General features: G+C 39.1%; 1 protein-coding gene across 1 annotated transcript; it reads right to left on the bottom strand.

Moving 5' to 3' along the window:
• Window positions 1-2,152: 2,152 nt before the first annotated feature.
• Window positions 2,153-18,010, bottom strand: CP (ceruloplasmin; the record flags this gene model as incomplete). Its single annotated transcript, XM_079540018.1, has 18 exons — window positions 2,153-2,500; window positions 2,701-2,840; window positions 3,470-3,686; window positions 3,962-4,068; window positions 5,784-5,912; window positions 6,292-6,431; window positions 7,935-8,142; window positions 8,916-9,128; window positions 10,005-10,155; window positions 10,697-10,908; window positions 11,036-11,176; window positions 11,748-11,887; window positions 12,166-12,331; window positions 13,379-13,633; window positions 14,267-14,440; window positions 14,911-15,123; window positions 16,508-16,752; window positions 17,856-18,010. 18 exons carry the CDS (start codon window positions 18,008-18,010, stop codon window positions 2,153-2,155), a joined length of 3,354 nt encoding a protein of 1,117 aa, XP_079396144.1.
• Window positions 18,011-18,892: the final 882 nt, after the last annotated feature.

The following is an 18,892-nucleotide window of genomic DNA, read 5'->3' as shown; positions in this document are numbered from 1 at the left end:
TTTCATTTAGCAGTTAGTGGGAAAAGGCCATACATTAAAGAGATGGAAATGTTCCTAAGTAGGGTGGATGATACAGACTACTTCTTCCTTCATGTTTTTTTTTTTCTGCTGTGCTCAGCTGGTACTGACATGTATTTCAAGTATCACTTGAAGTATCTTCAAGTAGATACTTCAAGTATCACTAGGTCACAAATCTGGATGAAAACTCTTTCTTCCAGGTCTGCTGGTGAGTCCCTTGTGTCTATGTGTGTATGTACTGATACTTGTCTTTCTTTTGGACAGAATACATCCTGCGTTGTTCCAGCTGGAATTTAGTCATAATAAACTTTGACCTTCTTAGGTATAGTGTTCTTTGGGACTTTATAATCCCATAAACAGCTGAAGGCCTTAGTAGAGGACATCGACTCTGTGAAACCAGATTTCACTGAAGCAGTAATACCAAGGGTTAAAGTAAAGGTCAGGTAGAAGAGATCCCCTACATCTGAAATAAATCATTGATGAAACAAAAAAGTAGTTTAATTTCCTTGTAGTATGTTTGCTACAGCCAAAAGTATTTACTTAATTTACTAGTAGGAAGCCCTCTGGTTGTGGTAGATGCTTTAGAACAAACTTTGTTTATTCGGTAGCAGTAAAGCCTGACTGTTTTGCTTTACCTGACTGTCTGATCCATTACTGCAGTTGTCTGAGGTGAGGGATGAAATAAGGCTAAAGCAAGAGCTGGCTGCTACTGCAGCAAAATGAGACCCCTGCAGTGGTATTTAGAATACACAGGGGCAGAGCTCTTAGGTACATTCACTGTATCTTACCTTCACAGGGTCAGGCTTGTGTTCACCTAACTTTTGTCTCAAGACGTGTTTTTCTGTTGTGAAAATAATTATTTAATGAGTTACCCATTACATCTTTTAAGCTCACTTTCTTGAACGACATCACTGGATAAAACTATAATTCAATAACCGATAGTTAACATGATAACCAAATTCCAATTGTCCATGCAGTGGTTGTGGTTACTAAGATGTTAGTCTAAAACAACTTATTTATTTTTTCAAACACTGAATTAGTTACAAACTGAGAACAAAAGTCCTCACAAAGTACATTTCATTTGGCTTTCCCAGCAGTTAAATAACATGCATTAGGCATCGCCTAACACATGGCTACCTTGCAAGTTGTGATTTTTATTTAAGGAAAATACAAGCTATTATACTCATCCAGTTGCCTCAGTCTGTGGTCTCTGTAGCTGTAGCCCATCACCTGCAACCTTCTTAAACACATGGAAAGGAGTATTTCTCAAGCAATTCTTCGCTGAAAGTAGATCTTGGAGAATCGCTGTAGTAAATGGTTTTCTTCACTCTCACACAGCTGGTGTGCCTTTGCACTTGGATCGATTAAATAATCTTGGGAACAAAGACCATTTGTCTGTGAAGGGAAAAACATTTGTTTTTTCCAATCCTGTCAAAAGAAGAATATAGGCCTATAGGCAGCATAGTCTAAGATGAGGGCAATGACCTCAGTACCTTTTACACATTATGAATTTGATTTAAAAACAATTAAAATACACTGAAGGGTATAAAATACATGAATTATAAGAGCTGATTATGAAAAATGCTATTTTCTGCATTTTCAGGTACAAGTCTTTTTTTTCTACACATACTCCGTTGGTTTATTATATGCAGAAATTTGTCACGGTGTATCATGTAAATCAGCTCTATAACAAGATAGTGTTTAACAATCTAATCTGCATTTGTTAGTGTACTTATGTACATCATACAGCTGTGTGTATATACAGACATGGACATACATTCTGGAATACTACTCTGTCAATTAAGATAATACATACCTATTATTTTTAGTACATGAAAGTTGCTTTTAAAGTTGTATTAGCTTTGTAGAAGAAAGAAATTTCAAAATTCTTCAGGATTCAGGTTCTTTTCACAGGCAAGATTGCTAAAGTAATAGTAATAGTTAAGTAGTGTTTGTAAGGCTAAAACATGCCTTTTAAAAAGAAACTATTACTTTAATTTTCAGTACTTAGAATGGCGACTTCAGCTTTTTTCACCAATTGGTTCTTTTTGTTTTAAATGAAATGTGAGAGGGAGGCTGATTTCATTAGCACTTCTGGGGCACAGAAGCACTGTGTCTCCTGATGCGTTCTTTCTTAAATAAAAAGCTGCCATTTCATTGGTGGGGAGCTGAAGAAATAGTTAACATCCACTCCTTCAGATTCTTTCTTTATTCTGAGCAGTAGCACTTCAGTGAGCGTGATCAGATCAGAACATGTCCTTGAGCTCTGTACTGCATCTTTAAGAATAATGAACATTACTGGGGTAGGTAAGCTCTTACCTTCCTTTGGGAGCACTGTATAAGTTGCTTCCATGCCTGCATGGATGTGGTCAGTAACGTGACAGTGCAGTAACCACGTTCCAGGGTTCTGTGGGGTCATTTCCACTGTTTGAAATGTTCCTGGGAACAAATCGAAGACATCTGCCCGGTAAACTCCTGTTTGCTTCAGGATGAGAAGAAACCATCATTGAACAGCGTGGCAGAACCAGACAGCAGTCCCATGAACTGTTTTTCAGTCATGCTCACACCAAGTCTTTTAATCATACCCTGTCTGAAATGACTGTATGCCATTTTTTTCTTTCTTTTTTCTTTACTTGCTTTACCTCACATTTTTAGCAAAAGTGAACGGAAAGGAACTGTTACCTTATAGTCAAAGCTGTGGCCATGGAAGTGTGCTGTGTGAATATCTATTTCGTTGCCCATTGCCATCAAATACCAGCTTACTTCATCTCCAACATGCATAGTCAGACCATGTAAATTTCCAAACACTTTTCCATTAATGGCTAAAAGGAGGGAAAGAGAAAACAAGATTTTGTTTCTTGTTGCTCTCAAGGCTTTAAAAGAGAATTAAAAGCTACAGTTAGGCAAAAAGGAACCGCTTTGAGTGGTATATAAAAATAATTTTAAAAGATATTAATGCATCGTTATCAAAAAGAAAGGACAGCATATTATGAAAAGAGTCTGATTATGTCTTCCAGAGTTAACTGGAAAGCAAGAAGCAGTTAAAATGGAAGCGTGCTACCGTGCACCACTACTGAAGTTTCTAAAAGTCTGCATTTCCTGTGGTGCATTGTAAAGGATAAGCTTTATGAGGACATGCTTTCAGGATACACATTACATTACCAACCTATTCAGATTAGTTACCTGCTAACGTCAACATTTCCAATTTACATTTTAATCTTTTCATCCTCAAAAATGTCAACATGGAACTATTGATTTTCATATGTTAAAATATGTAATTCAGTGGCAGGAGCAGTAAAACAGTGTAAAGCAGCGAGTGAAATTTTTCTGGCTTTCTACCCTATAACTGGAAAATCAGGGAGGAGGAAAGAGTCCAATTTATATATAGTAATTTCAGATACATGATTTTATAATGTCTCTAACGTTACACCAACTAAGTTAGGAAACATACCATGCATTTTGTTACTTTCAAGGAATTCCTCATTTTCTTTGTTAACAAGGTGTGGGTTGGCAGAATAGGTTGCAATGTTTTCATCCAAATACCATGACTCATTTTCATCAAAAATCATAAACAGAAGAGCAAAATGAACTTTCTTTCTAGAATGAGACGATGGTAAATAATGTTTAGGACACACAACAAGTGTGCCTATTAATCCACTGTAAGTGTCCTGAAATTACAAATAAAAAAATAATTATTAGTGGTGACTAATGCTAGAAGTGTATATAAATGGCAGGAGAACCAGGGAACAAGAACACCAGAGTGTGTGACTTTCAAATTCTGCTCTGACTTCACTGCATTATTTAAGAGATCTTTAAATTCAAAGGTAGTGGGGGAATGACCTGACTGATAAAGCAGGAGTTTCAAACCTCTTTCATTTTTGCTGTAAGCTTATCTGTTCTGAAGTCATGAACAAAACTCTTCAGACTGATGCTAGCAGTATACCTTAATGATGTCCACTGTTGAATGGTATGCCCATGCAGTACAGTGTGGATCACCTCTCTCAGAACTAGATCTTGCTGATATTTTCCAGGTGTACATTTTAGTTTCACCTAAATTAAACAAACATTGATGAAAGTTAGAAGCTTGCAGGTGAGCACAGAGAAAGAAGTCCTGAAACAAAGTGTTATCTCCATTTACAGCTTATATTGGTCTTGATCTTCCTCTTCCCAAGTTGTTATTTCCCTTCTGCATAATCCCAATACTTCTTGCCAATGTTCTATGTGGCTGCCCTATTTAGAATCACAGAATGGCTTGGGTTGGAAGGAGCCCCAAGGATCATGTTCCACCCCTGTGCTACAGGCATGGCCACCAACCTCCAGATCTGGTACTAACCCAGGTTGCCCAGGGCTCTCTCCAACCTAGTCTTCAAAACCTCCAGGGATGGGGCATCCACAGCCTCTCTGGGCAGCTGTTCCAGCACCTCACCACTTTGTGAAGAACTGCCCTCTGACATCCAATCTAAAACTTCCCTCCTTGAGCTTAAAACCATTTACCCTTGTCCTGTCACTCTCTACCCAAGTAATAAGTTGATTCCCCTGCTTTTTATAATCCTCTTTTAAGTACTGGAAGACTGCAGTGAGGTCACCCTGCAGCCTCCTCTTCTCCTGGCTGAATAAGCCTAGCTGCCTCAGTCAGTCTTCACAGAGGAATTGCTCCAGCTCTCTGAGCATTTCTGTGGCTCTTCTCTGGATCCTCTCCAGCAACTCCACATCTTTCCTGTGTTGGGGGCCCCAGACCTGAACACAGTAGGCCAGATGGGGTCTCACGAGGGTAAAGAGGGACAATCATCTCCCTGACCCTGCTGGCCTACTGATGGAGCTCCTCTACTGCCCCCCAGCTCATCTGATGGAGGCTAGGATACCATTAGCAATGACAGGTTTTACCACTACTCTACTCTGCCCTGGTGAGGCCTCATCTGGAGTACTGCCTCCAGTTCTGGGCTCCCCAGTACAAAAAAGACAAGGATCTCTTGGAAAGAGTCCAGCGGAGGGCCACGAAGATGGTGAAGGGCCTGGAGCATCTCTCCTATGAGGAAAGGCTGAGTGAACTGGGTCTGTTCAGCCTTGAGAAGAGAAGACTGAGAGGGGACCTGATCCAGGTCTATAAATACCTAAGGTGTAGGGGGCAGAATGGCGAGGCCAGACTGTTTTCAGTGGTGAGTGGAGACAGGACAAGGGGAAACGGCTGGAAACTGCAGCATAGGAAGTTCCGCACAAACATGCGCAAGAACTTCTTTACAGTGAGGGTGACGGAGCACTGGAACAGGCTGCCCAGGGAGGTGGTGGAGTCTCCTTCTCTGGAGATGTTCAAGACCTGCCTGGATGCCGACCTGTGCTACCTGGTGTAGGGAACCTGCTTTGGCAGGGGGGTTGGACTCAATGATCTCTGGAGGTCTCTTCCAACCCCTACAATTCTGTGATTCTGTGATATTTAATAGAAATACACAGAATAAGTTTTAAAATAATAGCTAGTATAAGCTATGCTTTCCTTCTGTCACTAAATCTACTTTCTTTCACAAAAGACATGGCCAAGTTGTGTCAAAGAAATTACTGATATGTCAAGGACTCGACATATAGCAGTAGCTATGAGGGGCATTTTAATTGTACAAATAACTCAGCCATAATCAGCATCAAAATTGTAAGAACCTGAGGTTAAAAACAACAAACTAACAAATGTCAAGTCTTTTCTGCTGCCCTAAAAGTAAAGCTTTGCTAAACCTTACTAGAAGGCTTGATGTAGAAATAACATAAGGATGCTTTGATACCTGGGTTGGTTATAGCAACAACAGAACTGTCTGTTTTCACTCCATGGGCATGTATAGAATAAGGTCTTGATGCCAGGTTCTTAAAAACTATGTTAATTTTATCTCCAACACTTGACATAATCAGTGGCCCTGTTCAATTGAAAAGATAGATTAAGGTGATTTTGTAAATAATCAGAGCAGAGAGACAGAGCTTACTGGGCTGAAACACACAACATTAGGATATAAATCATATTTCAGCAAAAAACTAGACATGGATAACATGCATTCACAATGATAAGCCAACTTGAGCAGTTCAAGTTAAGCAACTAAACAAGGATGTAAATTTCAGCACCTTTGCAAATACTGTAATCAGGCAGCGAACCCATAGGCTGCTCATTGATTCCTCCTCCCCCCCCCGTGAAGCAAGCAATGAAATCTGGTAAAGAAAGCACTGTAAGATGCAATTCCCCGTAGGTTTGGGTGCTCTGTGTGGCTAGAACTATACTCAGTATTGTTCAAATTGAATTACCTTGAATTTGAAGGTGCTGCTCTTCCTCTGCTCTGCTTTTTGGAGTACTGAATGTCTGATCTGTGTACTCACGATATACTACCTTTTTGTATTTCGAGCCAATGAATGCGTCGTCTTTATTTAAAAATGGATTGCCAGGGCTGAAAAACAAACAAACCCCAGTTAATAGAAGTAAATAGAATATGAGAATATAGCTGACATTTCTTCATATATTTTATGCCACCTTTTGCAGGTATTAAACTAGCCATCAGAGAAAATTCTAACTCAGTGTAATGGTAACCTCATGTGTATCTTCATGAAAACATTCTTGTTAAGCTGGCAAGTCCCATAAGGCATAAGAGGAAAAAAAAAAACCAAAGCACTATGAACAGACAGACTATAGAGTTTAAGAGAATGCTGAGTGGTTTAGCTGAGAGAGAATTCAAATGGCAAGAAGTCATCTAACAATTTGCATACCAAAAAATAAAAGCCCTTAGTAACTTCTACAGTTTTGGAATGTAGCTTAAATCTCATAAAGTTTACATGACTCGCTGAGTTGAAAAATGAGGCACTGCTTCCCTGCTGATACCATTGGGGCTGGAGACGGGTAAAAAAAAAAAAAAGACAAACCTAACTCCAAAACAAGCTTCTTAACAGCACAGTCCATACTACTTGTGCTTAGAGCTTTGAGGGAATTTGCCATGGCATACAGGGCAAGGGTATGTGCTATCAGGCTGAAAAGAAAGTATATAAAGCATTAAAATAAAACAATAGCAGTAACTGCAGGCAGTTACTATCTACTTCTCAAATTAAACTTATAGGCTGAAGAGGCACACAGAAATTCATCAGTTCATTATTTATTCTCTTCTGATAACTGGCTTGAATTATTTGATACCATCAGTTCACTCAGTGAGATTCAAATACTGGGAACAAAACAAGGTGATGAGCTTCACAATGAATGGATTCAATCACCAACTTAATGTCTTGTGTAAACTAAATACATGAGAGGAGTAAAAAGGAACCTTACTCACACACAAATGTTAAATTTTGTAAGTAATCAAATATCAGGACAAAATAGTCCTATCTACAACTTGTTGGATACCTTATGCATTCCACATCAAGGACAATACCAAAAGCAGCAAATAATAAATGCACGTGCAGTACCCAGGATCCAATCGAATCTGCAGCTGGACCATTCCATCAGCAATGCCCAGGCAGTTCTTCAGCAGCGACTGCCCCCCCCTGCCCAGCTCCCCTCAGTTTTACATTTTTTTCACACAATGCCATTCGGTATGGGATTTCTCTGATCAAATTTGACGTGTCCCCTCCCAGTTCCTCATGTCTCTGGCAGGACATGAGAGGCTGAAAACCTGAGCTATCCTTGTGTGCAAACAGCATTGCTCAGCAACAACTAAAATATCAGTGATTTTTGTTATAAATCCGAAACACATCATATCAGACACCATGAAGAAAATTCACTCTATTGCAACTAAAAGTAGGACACATGGCGACATAATTGGAGAAGGACCATAAGTGCATTTGTATGCTTACGGCTCACTTGAAAAGAAAATGCCAGGATTGCAAAGAGGAAATGGTATAGAGGAGAACTTGTTCCTTTGCATTCTGCGCATTCTTTCCCTCCCTTGTACAGAGTTTTAACAAACCTTTCCTTGTGATATTGATGCCGCTCAAATTCCCATGTCCTGTTAGGGGAATAGTCCCATTCAACTTCCACGGCAGCAACATAATGTGTCTTCTCGTGCACATATAGGGATGGATCCACATTCCACCAATGACATGGTTTCACTTTGTATTTCTGCTTCATGCCCCCTCTGTAGTGATCCGTTGTCAGGCAGGATACTTCAAAAATTCCTAGAGGTTGTACTGGAAGTTAACACTTCACGACAAAAATCTTTTTGTTGCTCTTAAAACTGTATTCTCACAGATGTAGAAGCTAAGAAAATCAAAGCTTTAGCATGAAGAGCTTGCATGCTGTTTGCTACTCTTCACACACAAGCTGTACACAGTTTTAGCATCCCCACGGATCAAAATATCTGCTATGTACAGTTGCTACCTAAGCATAACATGCACACAGGTAAGCAGTTTCTAAACAAGAAACAGTATATTTCAAGCCTTCAGATATCTCGTATATCAGTCCTGAACCAGAAAGGAAGAAAGAAAAGACTACATTTTTTACTCCTTTCAGTTATTTTCTTCAAAATTAAAAATATCTCCACACCATTTCTTTCAGAAATTACTTCAATGTACTCATGGTCAAACCTGTGGTTTTTAGCCACTGTCACACAAAAAAAGATGAAATAAAAGTCTGCTCTTAATTGTTTTAAGGGCACATGAAGACAACATGGCACACTGGAACTAGTAGAGTGACTACTCCCAAAATCTGGTGAGGTTCAGAAGGAAAGCAGGATCCTGCCTGTTTAGTGGCAGAGCTATACAAGAACATCAAAGGGCTTCAGCTGTGGCAAGAGAGCCTTTGCCAGGCAAAGGCCAATAGCAGTTTTTATGCCAGTCAGAGGAAGCGCTACAGTGAATTTCTATAGCTGTGTAATACCGCTCTGTCTGGGATACAGGCTGAAAACAAACAAAAAAGTAACCAAACCACCACCACCAAACGGGACACTTACCTTCAGAATCAGGCTTCATAATGGCCGTAACAAATGTGTGTGGAAATAGATTTGTTGTATCCTTTCTTGTTCCTTTTGTTATGAATGTGTTTTGTGAAAAGTATATCCCATGAACATCGACTTCTGACCCCAAGCCCATCAAATGCCAGGAAATCACATCACCTTTACACATCTCGAGACCAGGTTGGTTTCCATACATGTAACCATTAATGGCTGTAGAAGATTTGAAGAAGTAAACCCAATGTTGATTAACACAACTTAATTCTGCAATACAAATTAAATTACATTTAAATATAATATTTAAAAATAAGTATCACTTTAAATCTAATGTGGTGTCTTACAGTGACAAAGATATTGATACTAAAATACTTTATCACAGCAGCAAAACTAGAGGATCAGTTCAAGCAAAAACAACTTTTTAAACCTGGTACTTCAAAACAATTTCAAACTGTTCTCACTTTTGGTGTCTAAAGCACAGGGACCTGACCACCTACAATCTCTGGTTTGCCTTATACGGCAATGGCTCTATATTCACACAGCAGAGATGATCCCAAACGTTGCTAGTTCAAGTTAATAATTCTTACTCCTATGTAGACCTTCCAAAGGCTGAGCCTTTGCCAGATGCCACTGGAATGCTTACTATCTGTAAGCTCTGTAAATAGGAGAAATGCCACTTTCACTGTATGGCGTCCACAGTGCTGGTAAAGAAATCCAGCTATGGACAAAAAAGTACTCTTTTCAGCAACATCTTCTGTAGGGTAGAGGTTAGTTCCTCTCGTTACCTGGCTGCATTCATAATGGTCACACGTGGGCTGCAGACCCTGTTCCTTCGTGTCTTTTGAAAGAGGTATGTAACAGTGCCAAATAGTCCACTGCTGACACTGCACTGCCGTCCGTACATTTGAACTGACAACCACACTGACTTGAAATTGAATTGCTTTCAAATACGGTCTGTTCCAATTGAAAGGAAATTAGCATCTCTGTTATCATACAGTTTCCCAGTCTCCACTGTGAGCTCAGAAAACTAAAAAAAACTTACAGCAGAAAGCAAGCATTTGACTAGCAAAATATAAAAACCAATTTTCTTACAGTGCATTTTGTTAGATTCTTGGAAGTCCTCGTTATCTTTGTCAATTTCATTAGGATTTAATGTAAACATCAAAATATTGTCATCCAAGTACCAGCTCAGATTCTCATCAAATACTGTGGCAAGTAGGAAAAACTCCCTTGTCACACTTCTCTGTTGAGAAAAAAATAGCACAGAGAAAAATAAAATTTGGTGAAGAGATCATGCCAGGAAAAAAATCCACAGTAAAAATCATAGAATGTGTATATTAATTTGAGTATAATTCTCAAACTAGTGTAGATGCACGCATTGAAACTTCATTCAGATGATCCTAGAGCTGTCTATCTGCTGTCTGAGGTGCACAGATATCTGCTGCCGATGGCCCTTCCACTAGCAGGAGCCACCTCCAGAAACAGATCCACATATTGATCTTTAAAGTTTCCACAATTTTCTAGTTGTTCTCATCCTACGTAAAACTTGAAGGCTAATGATTGTGACATTGATTTCATAACGCAGTGTCTGCCTATGTGGAACCAGGCTGATTTTGCTTTTTTTTAAAAAAAAAAAAACAAAACAAAACAACTTTTTTTCCCTATTTTTTATACTCCTCTCAGTGCATGGGCTGGATGGTGATGTGCAGAGCCCAGTTCAGGAAAAGAAAGCAGATTCAGTTACAGTGAGGCAAATGCTTCCATGTTTTTCCTCTTTGACTGACCTGTTTTGCAGAAGGGAGTAGAGCTCCTTTCCTGCACACCACAAGAGGACCCACAAGGCCCGAACTGGTGTCTCTAACTGAATCCACAGCTGAGTAATAAAACCAAGTTAAGCAGTCTGGATCTTGGTCTGTGGGGCCCACATCTTCTGGCACATTCCACTCATATGTAAACGTAGCACCAGGACTGACATGGGAGGCTGGAGATTCAGCATCTGTTACAGAAAACAAAATTAGGAATTAAGCCTAATGAAACCTGTTTGTTTTTTTTTTACCTTTATCGCATTACTGTATGCAACAGCTTGTTCTCTGCTGCTTGCAAGGCCTCTCTCACAGGCGCACCTCTGGAGGCAGTTCCGTACAGCGCTCCCTCCTTGCTCTTGTGGTAACTCACACCATGGGGCTGGATGCTGAATGGGCGGCTGGCATTATTTCGGAAAGTCACCCTGATGCTCTCGCCCACTTCCGCCTTGATAACAGGTCCTAGAAAAGGTCACAAAATTTGATTTTGTGTCAAATGATGCAGCAATCACCACGAGCTCGTAACGCTGCCTGCTTTTCCTGTTGTAGGTTAGCTGCCCCTGAGCTTGTCTGGCCGCAGATAAGGTCCCTGCTGCATGGCCCAAGTCCATGGCATCCCGGCTGTGACTGGACTGTTCACCTCCCACGAAGGCCCTGTGTAAACAGGACAGTTCCTCCCTTTGGAAAGGGACCTGCAGACATCAGTACCAATCTCAAACTTACTCCCAAACCCTGTCAGAAGCAGCCAGCTTATAAACAGGCATAGAATTGCCTAGTCTGGCTTTGTAATTCAGCTTGCCCTTTGAAGACTGTGGCATACTCCCTCGGGCAAGTTGGGGATGATCACAGCATTCCCTTTAAGAACTTTGCATACATCCCGAGGTGGCTTTTGGAGCAAGCTGCAGGCATCGGGGTCTGAAGGAGGAAGGGAGCACCAAGGAGGGAGGAGGTGAAAGGGCACTATTGGCCAGGCAGTAGAAGTCATGCTTTCCTCTGATAAATCTTTATTATAAAATCTTTCTAAATATCTTACCTAAGAGACCAAGATGTTCTTCCTCCAGGAGCCTTTTTTTATGTGCCGTGAAAGTACCATCTGTGTATTCCCTGTAAATGGCTTTTTTGTAAGAGCCACCAATCCTTGTCTCACTTCGTTCAAAAAATACAGAAGATTCACTGTGTGCAGGACATTGAAATAGATGCAAAAAAATTCAAGTCACAACACTGCAATTCCTCTTCAGCCCAGTGACACTGCTAACACTTCAGCAAAATTTATCTTAAGATCACAGGAGAATGAACTGATGTGTTTTGATATTTATCTTAGCATTAATATTTAAGCAGAGCTGGGGACAATGAAATTCTACTTAAAAGCAAATTCTACCATAAGGCTTACCCCCTATTCAGCATGCTCATGTCAAATCTCCTTGAAAGTGAAACAACTTGAAGGCATTTACCTGTCAGCAATTAATTCTTGTCCTGTAAAATGATTAAAGGCAGATGGGCCATAATTCCAGATAATCTCTTCAGCAGCAATGAAGTATTGTCTTATCTTTGTAGTCTCATTGTGATTTATTGTGGATTTTCTGCAACTTTCTACTTTAAAAAGGGCCTGCATACCACCTGGAAAAAATGATGTAAGAAAATTGAAGAAACTGCAATTTATTTTTTTCCCCCTACGATTCTAATAGCTCTTTGTCTTATCTGGAGAATTCCTGCTAAACCAGGTACTAAAAGACAGACCAGGTTTTCCTCTAAATCTAATCAGTGGCTCACTTGTGAAACTCTTAGGTCTTCGTACCCTAGGAGACCGATCCAATAGTGAATCTCCTTGCTGAAGTGCCCTTTTACAGCTAAATTGGGTCAGTTCGTAGGATTTTCACGTTGCCCATGAAGATTCATCCACATCAAGATACTGCAGGATGCTCTAGTTATCTAAAAACTTCTGTGCAGCTGAATTTGTAGGACAAACATGTTCCTCCCCATGTCAGAATTTTCAGATCCTAGAGCCTGATTTTGAGTTCTGTGTTCTTTCTGACAGATGACTTCTGTAACTTACATTATCCGTATCCCTCTAAATGAAAGTGTGCGTTAGCTTCTACATATTTCACATGGTTTCACATATTTCAGCATGGGAAATACACTAAGATACAAGGAAGACAAATGCAGATCATCTCTGGTTATTAGCCAATGTTCTTTCCAGAACGTGTCACTGTAAGGCAAGTTAACCTGTCTGTCCTGTGTCCTTGCCCAAACCAGCACTAACTTTTTTTGTTGGCAAACAATGTTGTGATCAGTTACCGTCAGTAAGAGGTAAACATCAAGATACTGTTTATCTGAAGTCCAAGTATACAAAAATGCAGTGATACCAATTGCTGTCAATTGATAACAATTTCCATTAGCAATAACAAAATTTTTGATTCTGTGGGTACGTTCCTAAGCCTACCTAATACACCTGTAGGCACTTCATTTGCTATATTGTTTGGTTGGGTTGTTTTTTTGGTTGGTTTGGGTTTTTGTTGTTGTTGTTGTTTTTGTTTTGTTTTGTTTTTAACCTTGAGGATAACACTGTCTGGGAAATAACCACATCAGGAGCAGCGTGAAAAAGACTCATTGAATTGGTAGCTCAAGCTGAAAAAAAAATCCTGATGTCTGTGATTTTTTCCATACCTTCTATATGGTCATTCACTTGGCAGCTCAGCAGCCATTCCCCGGGATTCCTTGGTATCATGAGAGCATCAATAAACGTGGCTGGGAAGAGGTTAATGGTGTCAACTCGATGGTGTCTTTCTATCAAGGTCTGACCATGAAAGTAGGCTGAATGGATGTCAGCTTCATTACCCATACCAAAAAGATGCCATTTTACCTTATCTTCCACACACATTGTGAGATTTGGGAGGTATCCATACATGTACCCATTGATTGCTAAAAAAAAAAAAAAAAACAACAAAAAAAACACCAAACAAACCAACCCCATTATTACTGCTACATTCACAGAGCTCAGGATCTTCACTTCAAAGGTGAGTGACGTACAACCATTACTCTATTTTCCAGAATAAAGAGAGTCTCAGAACAAAACACTGGACCTTTGAACATTAACCAACATCAGACACAAACTTTATCTTCACATCTACCTGCAGCTCCTGCTGTGATTCTGGAAACCAAGAATGAGCCAAAAGTACTTTTTGTTGACACTAACAGTAAAGTCACTTTTTCTGAACTGCAATATTATATAGTATAGTTTATGACTTAAAAGCAAAACTAAATTACAAAACTGTCTACGGTGTTGAGGAAATTTTATTGCCAAAAAAAAAGTTTTGGTCCCTAGGAATCTTCTTTCTCAATTCCAAAGGGTTGATTATACAATACTGGTCATAACTTTTTTTTTTTTTTCCTTTTTTTCTTTTTTTTTTTTTCCTTTTTTTAATTTTAAAAGGAGTTTAATTCTCCAAGAAAAAGTTCTGTTTTTTTAAAAAAATCCTTAAAAGAGACAACCCATAAAACAACCAATACCTCTTTACATCAATGGCAAGTAACATTAATAGTAAGTTCTCTCACAGTGCATTTTATTGCTTTCCTGAAAGTCCTCATCATCTTTGTCAACTTTGGAAGGCTCAGAACAGTACGTCCTGATATTGTCCTCTAGATACCAACTGAGATTTTCATCCATCACAGAGAACATAAGGATAAACTCAGCATCGACATATTGATTGTTGTCCTTATTCATTGCACCTGAAAAAGAAAGTAGCATATTCTCCAGCAACTGGCAATATCTGTTCAGTTTTAAGCACAGTATCGGTAAGGATGATGGCTGTTTACTTGACATTTTGTTGTTTATCTTGAGTGTGACTGTATGTATAAACTTACAGCCATATTGGGAAAACAAAGGTTGGTTTTAACAGACGCTGTAAAATAACTTTGCTAAGAATAAATATTGTATGTGATGATAATGTAAAACATTTGTTCTACATATCAATGTCACACTTTTGCATTACTAGCATGAACACATTTCACTCATTTGCCTTGCACACAAAAATCAAATTAAATCCCATCCTATTATTACATGGCAGATAACTGACAAGACAAAATCCACTATTTCAAAATGAACTCTTAATTTCCTCTTCCAGAAAATTAGTTCATTTATATTTATCAAGTGCCATTATCAATCAACTTCCATATGTAGTAGTTAATCCACGTTTTACCTTTCCTGCAAATTATTAAAGGCCCAACAAGCCCTGAGGCAACATCTCTTGGAGCATCTATGTGAGAGTGGTAAACCCTGGTAATGCAGTCTGCATCTCCTTCAGCAGGACCTTGATCTTCTGTCACATCCCACGTATAAGTGTACTGGCCTCCAGGCTTCACAGCATCATCTCTTTTTTCAAAACCTTTGGTATTGTCTGGATAAAAAGCACCTGAGGAATGGCACACGGCCAACATTAACATAACGCATTTCACAATATGGTGTCAGAACAGTGCTTTCAAGTTGACTACATGCTGCAATAACAGGGATTGAATACTCGAATAGAGGTAAAACAAATTTTAATTCAGATGGATAGAGCTTTCCCTTCTGCTAGAATTCCTTTACTCGACTTTGAGTTCTGCAGGTGCGCTTTGACAAATAACTTTAAATTGAGTTCTTTATTAAGAGGGCACAGTGTACTTCTGCTAAAGAGACAACAGCTAAAATATTTGTAAAACATTTGTTAAATATTGATCTTGGAATCTATTCTAAAACATTGCGTTCCTCTCCAAGGAACACAGGTGTGCCTCAAATAAGAGCAACAGTGGTAAAATTGCAAACATTGTTCTATATATTACCATACAACATGCTGTTCTGCTCCCACAGTGCATCAATACCAAGTCACATATTTGATGTAATGAAAAGCCTTTAAAAATATTAGATGTTAAACTAATATTTCACAATTTTTTTCCCCACTGAAAAATTTTCAAAGACTACTTTTGACAGTATCTACTCAATAATTCACACAGTTTTTAAGGCATCTTAATAAAACTTCCAGTGGCTATATTCCAGTGCAGTCTTTCTTGCAGATAATAGTATGGAAAACTACCCAGTGAGGTGCATCTGGCAGAGTGAATTGTCAGGCTACAGCCTCAGGTTTAGATGTCATCATACTACATTCAGTAGTTTTCAAGGAGGAAACTGGAATCACAGTATTTCCTCAGGAGGGACACACTGCTCTTTCTGACAGATGGCACATTCATGGGTAGCTGTATGCATAAAAGATGCTACAAAAACACTCCATAGATTGTCCAGAAGAGAGGGCGACTCTTCTGCCTGTCAATATGCAAGGACTCCACTAATTTCAGTGAAACTGCAGCAGTGTTTCACAGCTTGAAAGTCTCCCCTATTGCCAACAACTATTGTCTTCACTAATACCACTAGCATTGCTACAGTACATCTGAAAGCGTGATGGCTATTTCACGAATTTATCTAAGCTGAAGGCATTTGCCTGTTTTAAGGAACTTGTGTATCTTAATACCGTTAAGAGTTATAACTTACACAAACAGTATTTTCTTTACAACAGCATCATTTTTTTTTCCTTCAGACATCCCTACATTACCCTTATTTCAGATGGAACGTTGATCTAAAATCGCCTTCTACACGAACCCTACTTTTGGCTCAGTATTTCACTCTTGAACAAATACCAGAAGTTCTTAATCAGCTCCTATTCTAAACTGAGTGTGTCTTGTTTCAGAAGATAATTCGCTTAGGCAGTTGTATCTTTGATGACAAAACTTTTGTTAAATTCTGACACAGAATGGACTCAAGCTTACCTTCGTTTTCCTTTGTATATTTTACACCATGTGGATGCAGTGTGTAGTTTCTGGAAGCAAAGTTTTTCAAGTGAACAACAATGGAATCACCAACTTCTCCTTTAATGATAGGGCCTAAAAAACCCAGCCAGGAAGGTTTCTCCACTATCACATCATATAAAATATCAGTGTACTGAGTGTAGACAGCCTTCTTATAAATGCTTCCTATCCTTTGCCGTCCTCTTTTAAGGAAGACTTCAGCTTGCCTGTAAAGAAAATACACAATATCAGAAATTCACTTTATACTTGAACAGTGCTAATTAGCAGATCTCAAACAAAAGCCAAGCCTCTGTAGCACTGTGCACAATCTGCCTTTAGAAGCAAATGCATTCACATTTCTGAAGAGTACAGGCACTCAGATAGAGACTAAATGCTACACACCAACTATGAATTTTTTCTACCTATTTTGTAGACTGAAGATAAGGATACTTGACACAATTTTCTGCTGCTTATAAGTCAAACAACAGGTCTTCCTGCTCAACATTTTTGTACGTGCTTCAAGTTCTGCATAATCTTCCAAAGCCAGTTAAAACCAACAAGTATCATGTTATGTTGACTTCACAGTCAGCAAGGAGAAGACTCTTCTTACTAGTGATATACTTCTTCACTCTTCATTTAGTATAGTTCTACTTCATTTTAAAAGCACTGAAAAAAGTAGAAAGGATGACTTTTTTTTTTTCCTGTCCAATACTTTCTTTGGTGCCTCTGATATCTGAGTTTTCTTTATTCATTATTTATGTCTTCAGGGTATCACCTTTCTCCTCACCACACTTATCCTCTATTTCTCATACTGCACAGAGCCTTTCTTGCATGAAACACTCCAGCTGCTGCATCTCCACAAGAAAGAGACCACTGCCAACAACAAACATTTAAAAAGGAAAATTGTGCCCAACAGAAAAATCAGAACAGAAAAAACATGTTAAACTTCTGAGTTTAAAAATGTAAAAGTAGAAGCCTTCCCTTCATCACTGCCACTTGGCTAATTCAAAATAACAGTAGGCATTCACATGATCATTTCCCTACCTCTAGTTAATAAATGTTTCATTACGATAAAGTCACAAAAAGAACATTACATTGTACAACATTTTTCATCAGCAGAGAGTAGCAACTTAGTTCTTAAGCAAGTCAGGAAAAAGTAAATACTCCCTTATATGTCAGCCACCAGGTTCACTGACACTAGCACAACTCATTTCACTGACTTCACCAGGTCCTGGTCCTAGCATCTAAAGCAGGCAATTAATTGCTATTAAATTGCTATTAAATAAAACTCCATCAGTACGAACTATGAACTACGAACTACATTACTTACTCTTCTTCTGCAAAACGTTGTCCAGATATGATATCAGTACTACCAGGAGCATAGTCCCATGCTGTCTCTATAATCCCGATGTAGTACTCCCTGGTCACTGCCCCACTTCGGCAACAGCAAAAAAACAGCACAACGTTTAGCAAGTACAGCTTCATTCTGCATTCACGAACCTCGTGGAAAGTGTGAAACAGAGAACGGGTACATGCAATTTCCCTTTATATGGCCTTTCTTTCCCACCCCCACCCTTACCCTCCTGATTTGCTTTGGCGAATATAATAAAACATTGCACAATGTCTCTGTGCGTGAAGTGTAAACAAGAGATTCTGGTAACCTTGTTAGTTCTCGTGATCTTCAAATGAATTTTTTCCATTTCTGCCAGCTACTAGAACTGTTATCAGTACTACTAGTACTAGACTGTTATCAGATTGTAAATTTTGTAGTTTAATTGAAGGTAAATAAGTTTAGCTACCTTCTTCATTGTCTTTATCCCTATCTCTGTAGCCTGTATGCTGTTGAGAAAATCATTTCTGTGAAGACTGGCTGAAGAACACAATGTTTTAGGTGCGCTTTGAAAAGCAATAAATGACATCAGTTTCTCTCGCTGCGTCTGTTCTGTGTGGACATAACTGAAAGCAAGGCAGATCCTGCACGTGCAAACTTCTGCTGCATATTTACCTTGTGCTTTCTGAATCTACAGCTCTCTTTTGCTTTCCCTTTGTACAGCAATTACTGAACTGGTGAGAGAGAGATGGATGAAGGAGGACTGAGGTTACTGTTGTCAGAGCAGCATTTGGACACTGATGCATACTTGGATAAGCTCTGCTAACCTACCACAGTTCCCACATAAATATAATTTTAGAACGAAGTATGGAAAATATAGCTAAAGAAGAAATGGATACGTATTCAAGGATTGAGGCCAAGGCAGGGGAATGGTTGCATTCCATTTCCAAGCAATTTCAGTACTGCTCAAATGGAAAATAGGCTCAGAAATTCCACAGAATTAACTCCTTACGTTATCCTCCTTCAGGCCTGCTACT

This window comes from Tetrao urogallus (assembly GCF_951394365.1).
Source record: "Tetrao urogallus genome assembly, chromosome: 9".
NCBI lineage: Eukaryota > Metazoa > Chordata > Aves > Galliformes > Phasianidae > Tetrao > Tetrao urogallus.
The sequence above is the reverse complement of the archived record's forward strand: the minus strand, read 5'-3'. Positions and strand labels throughout refer to the sequence as shown.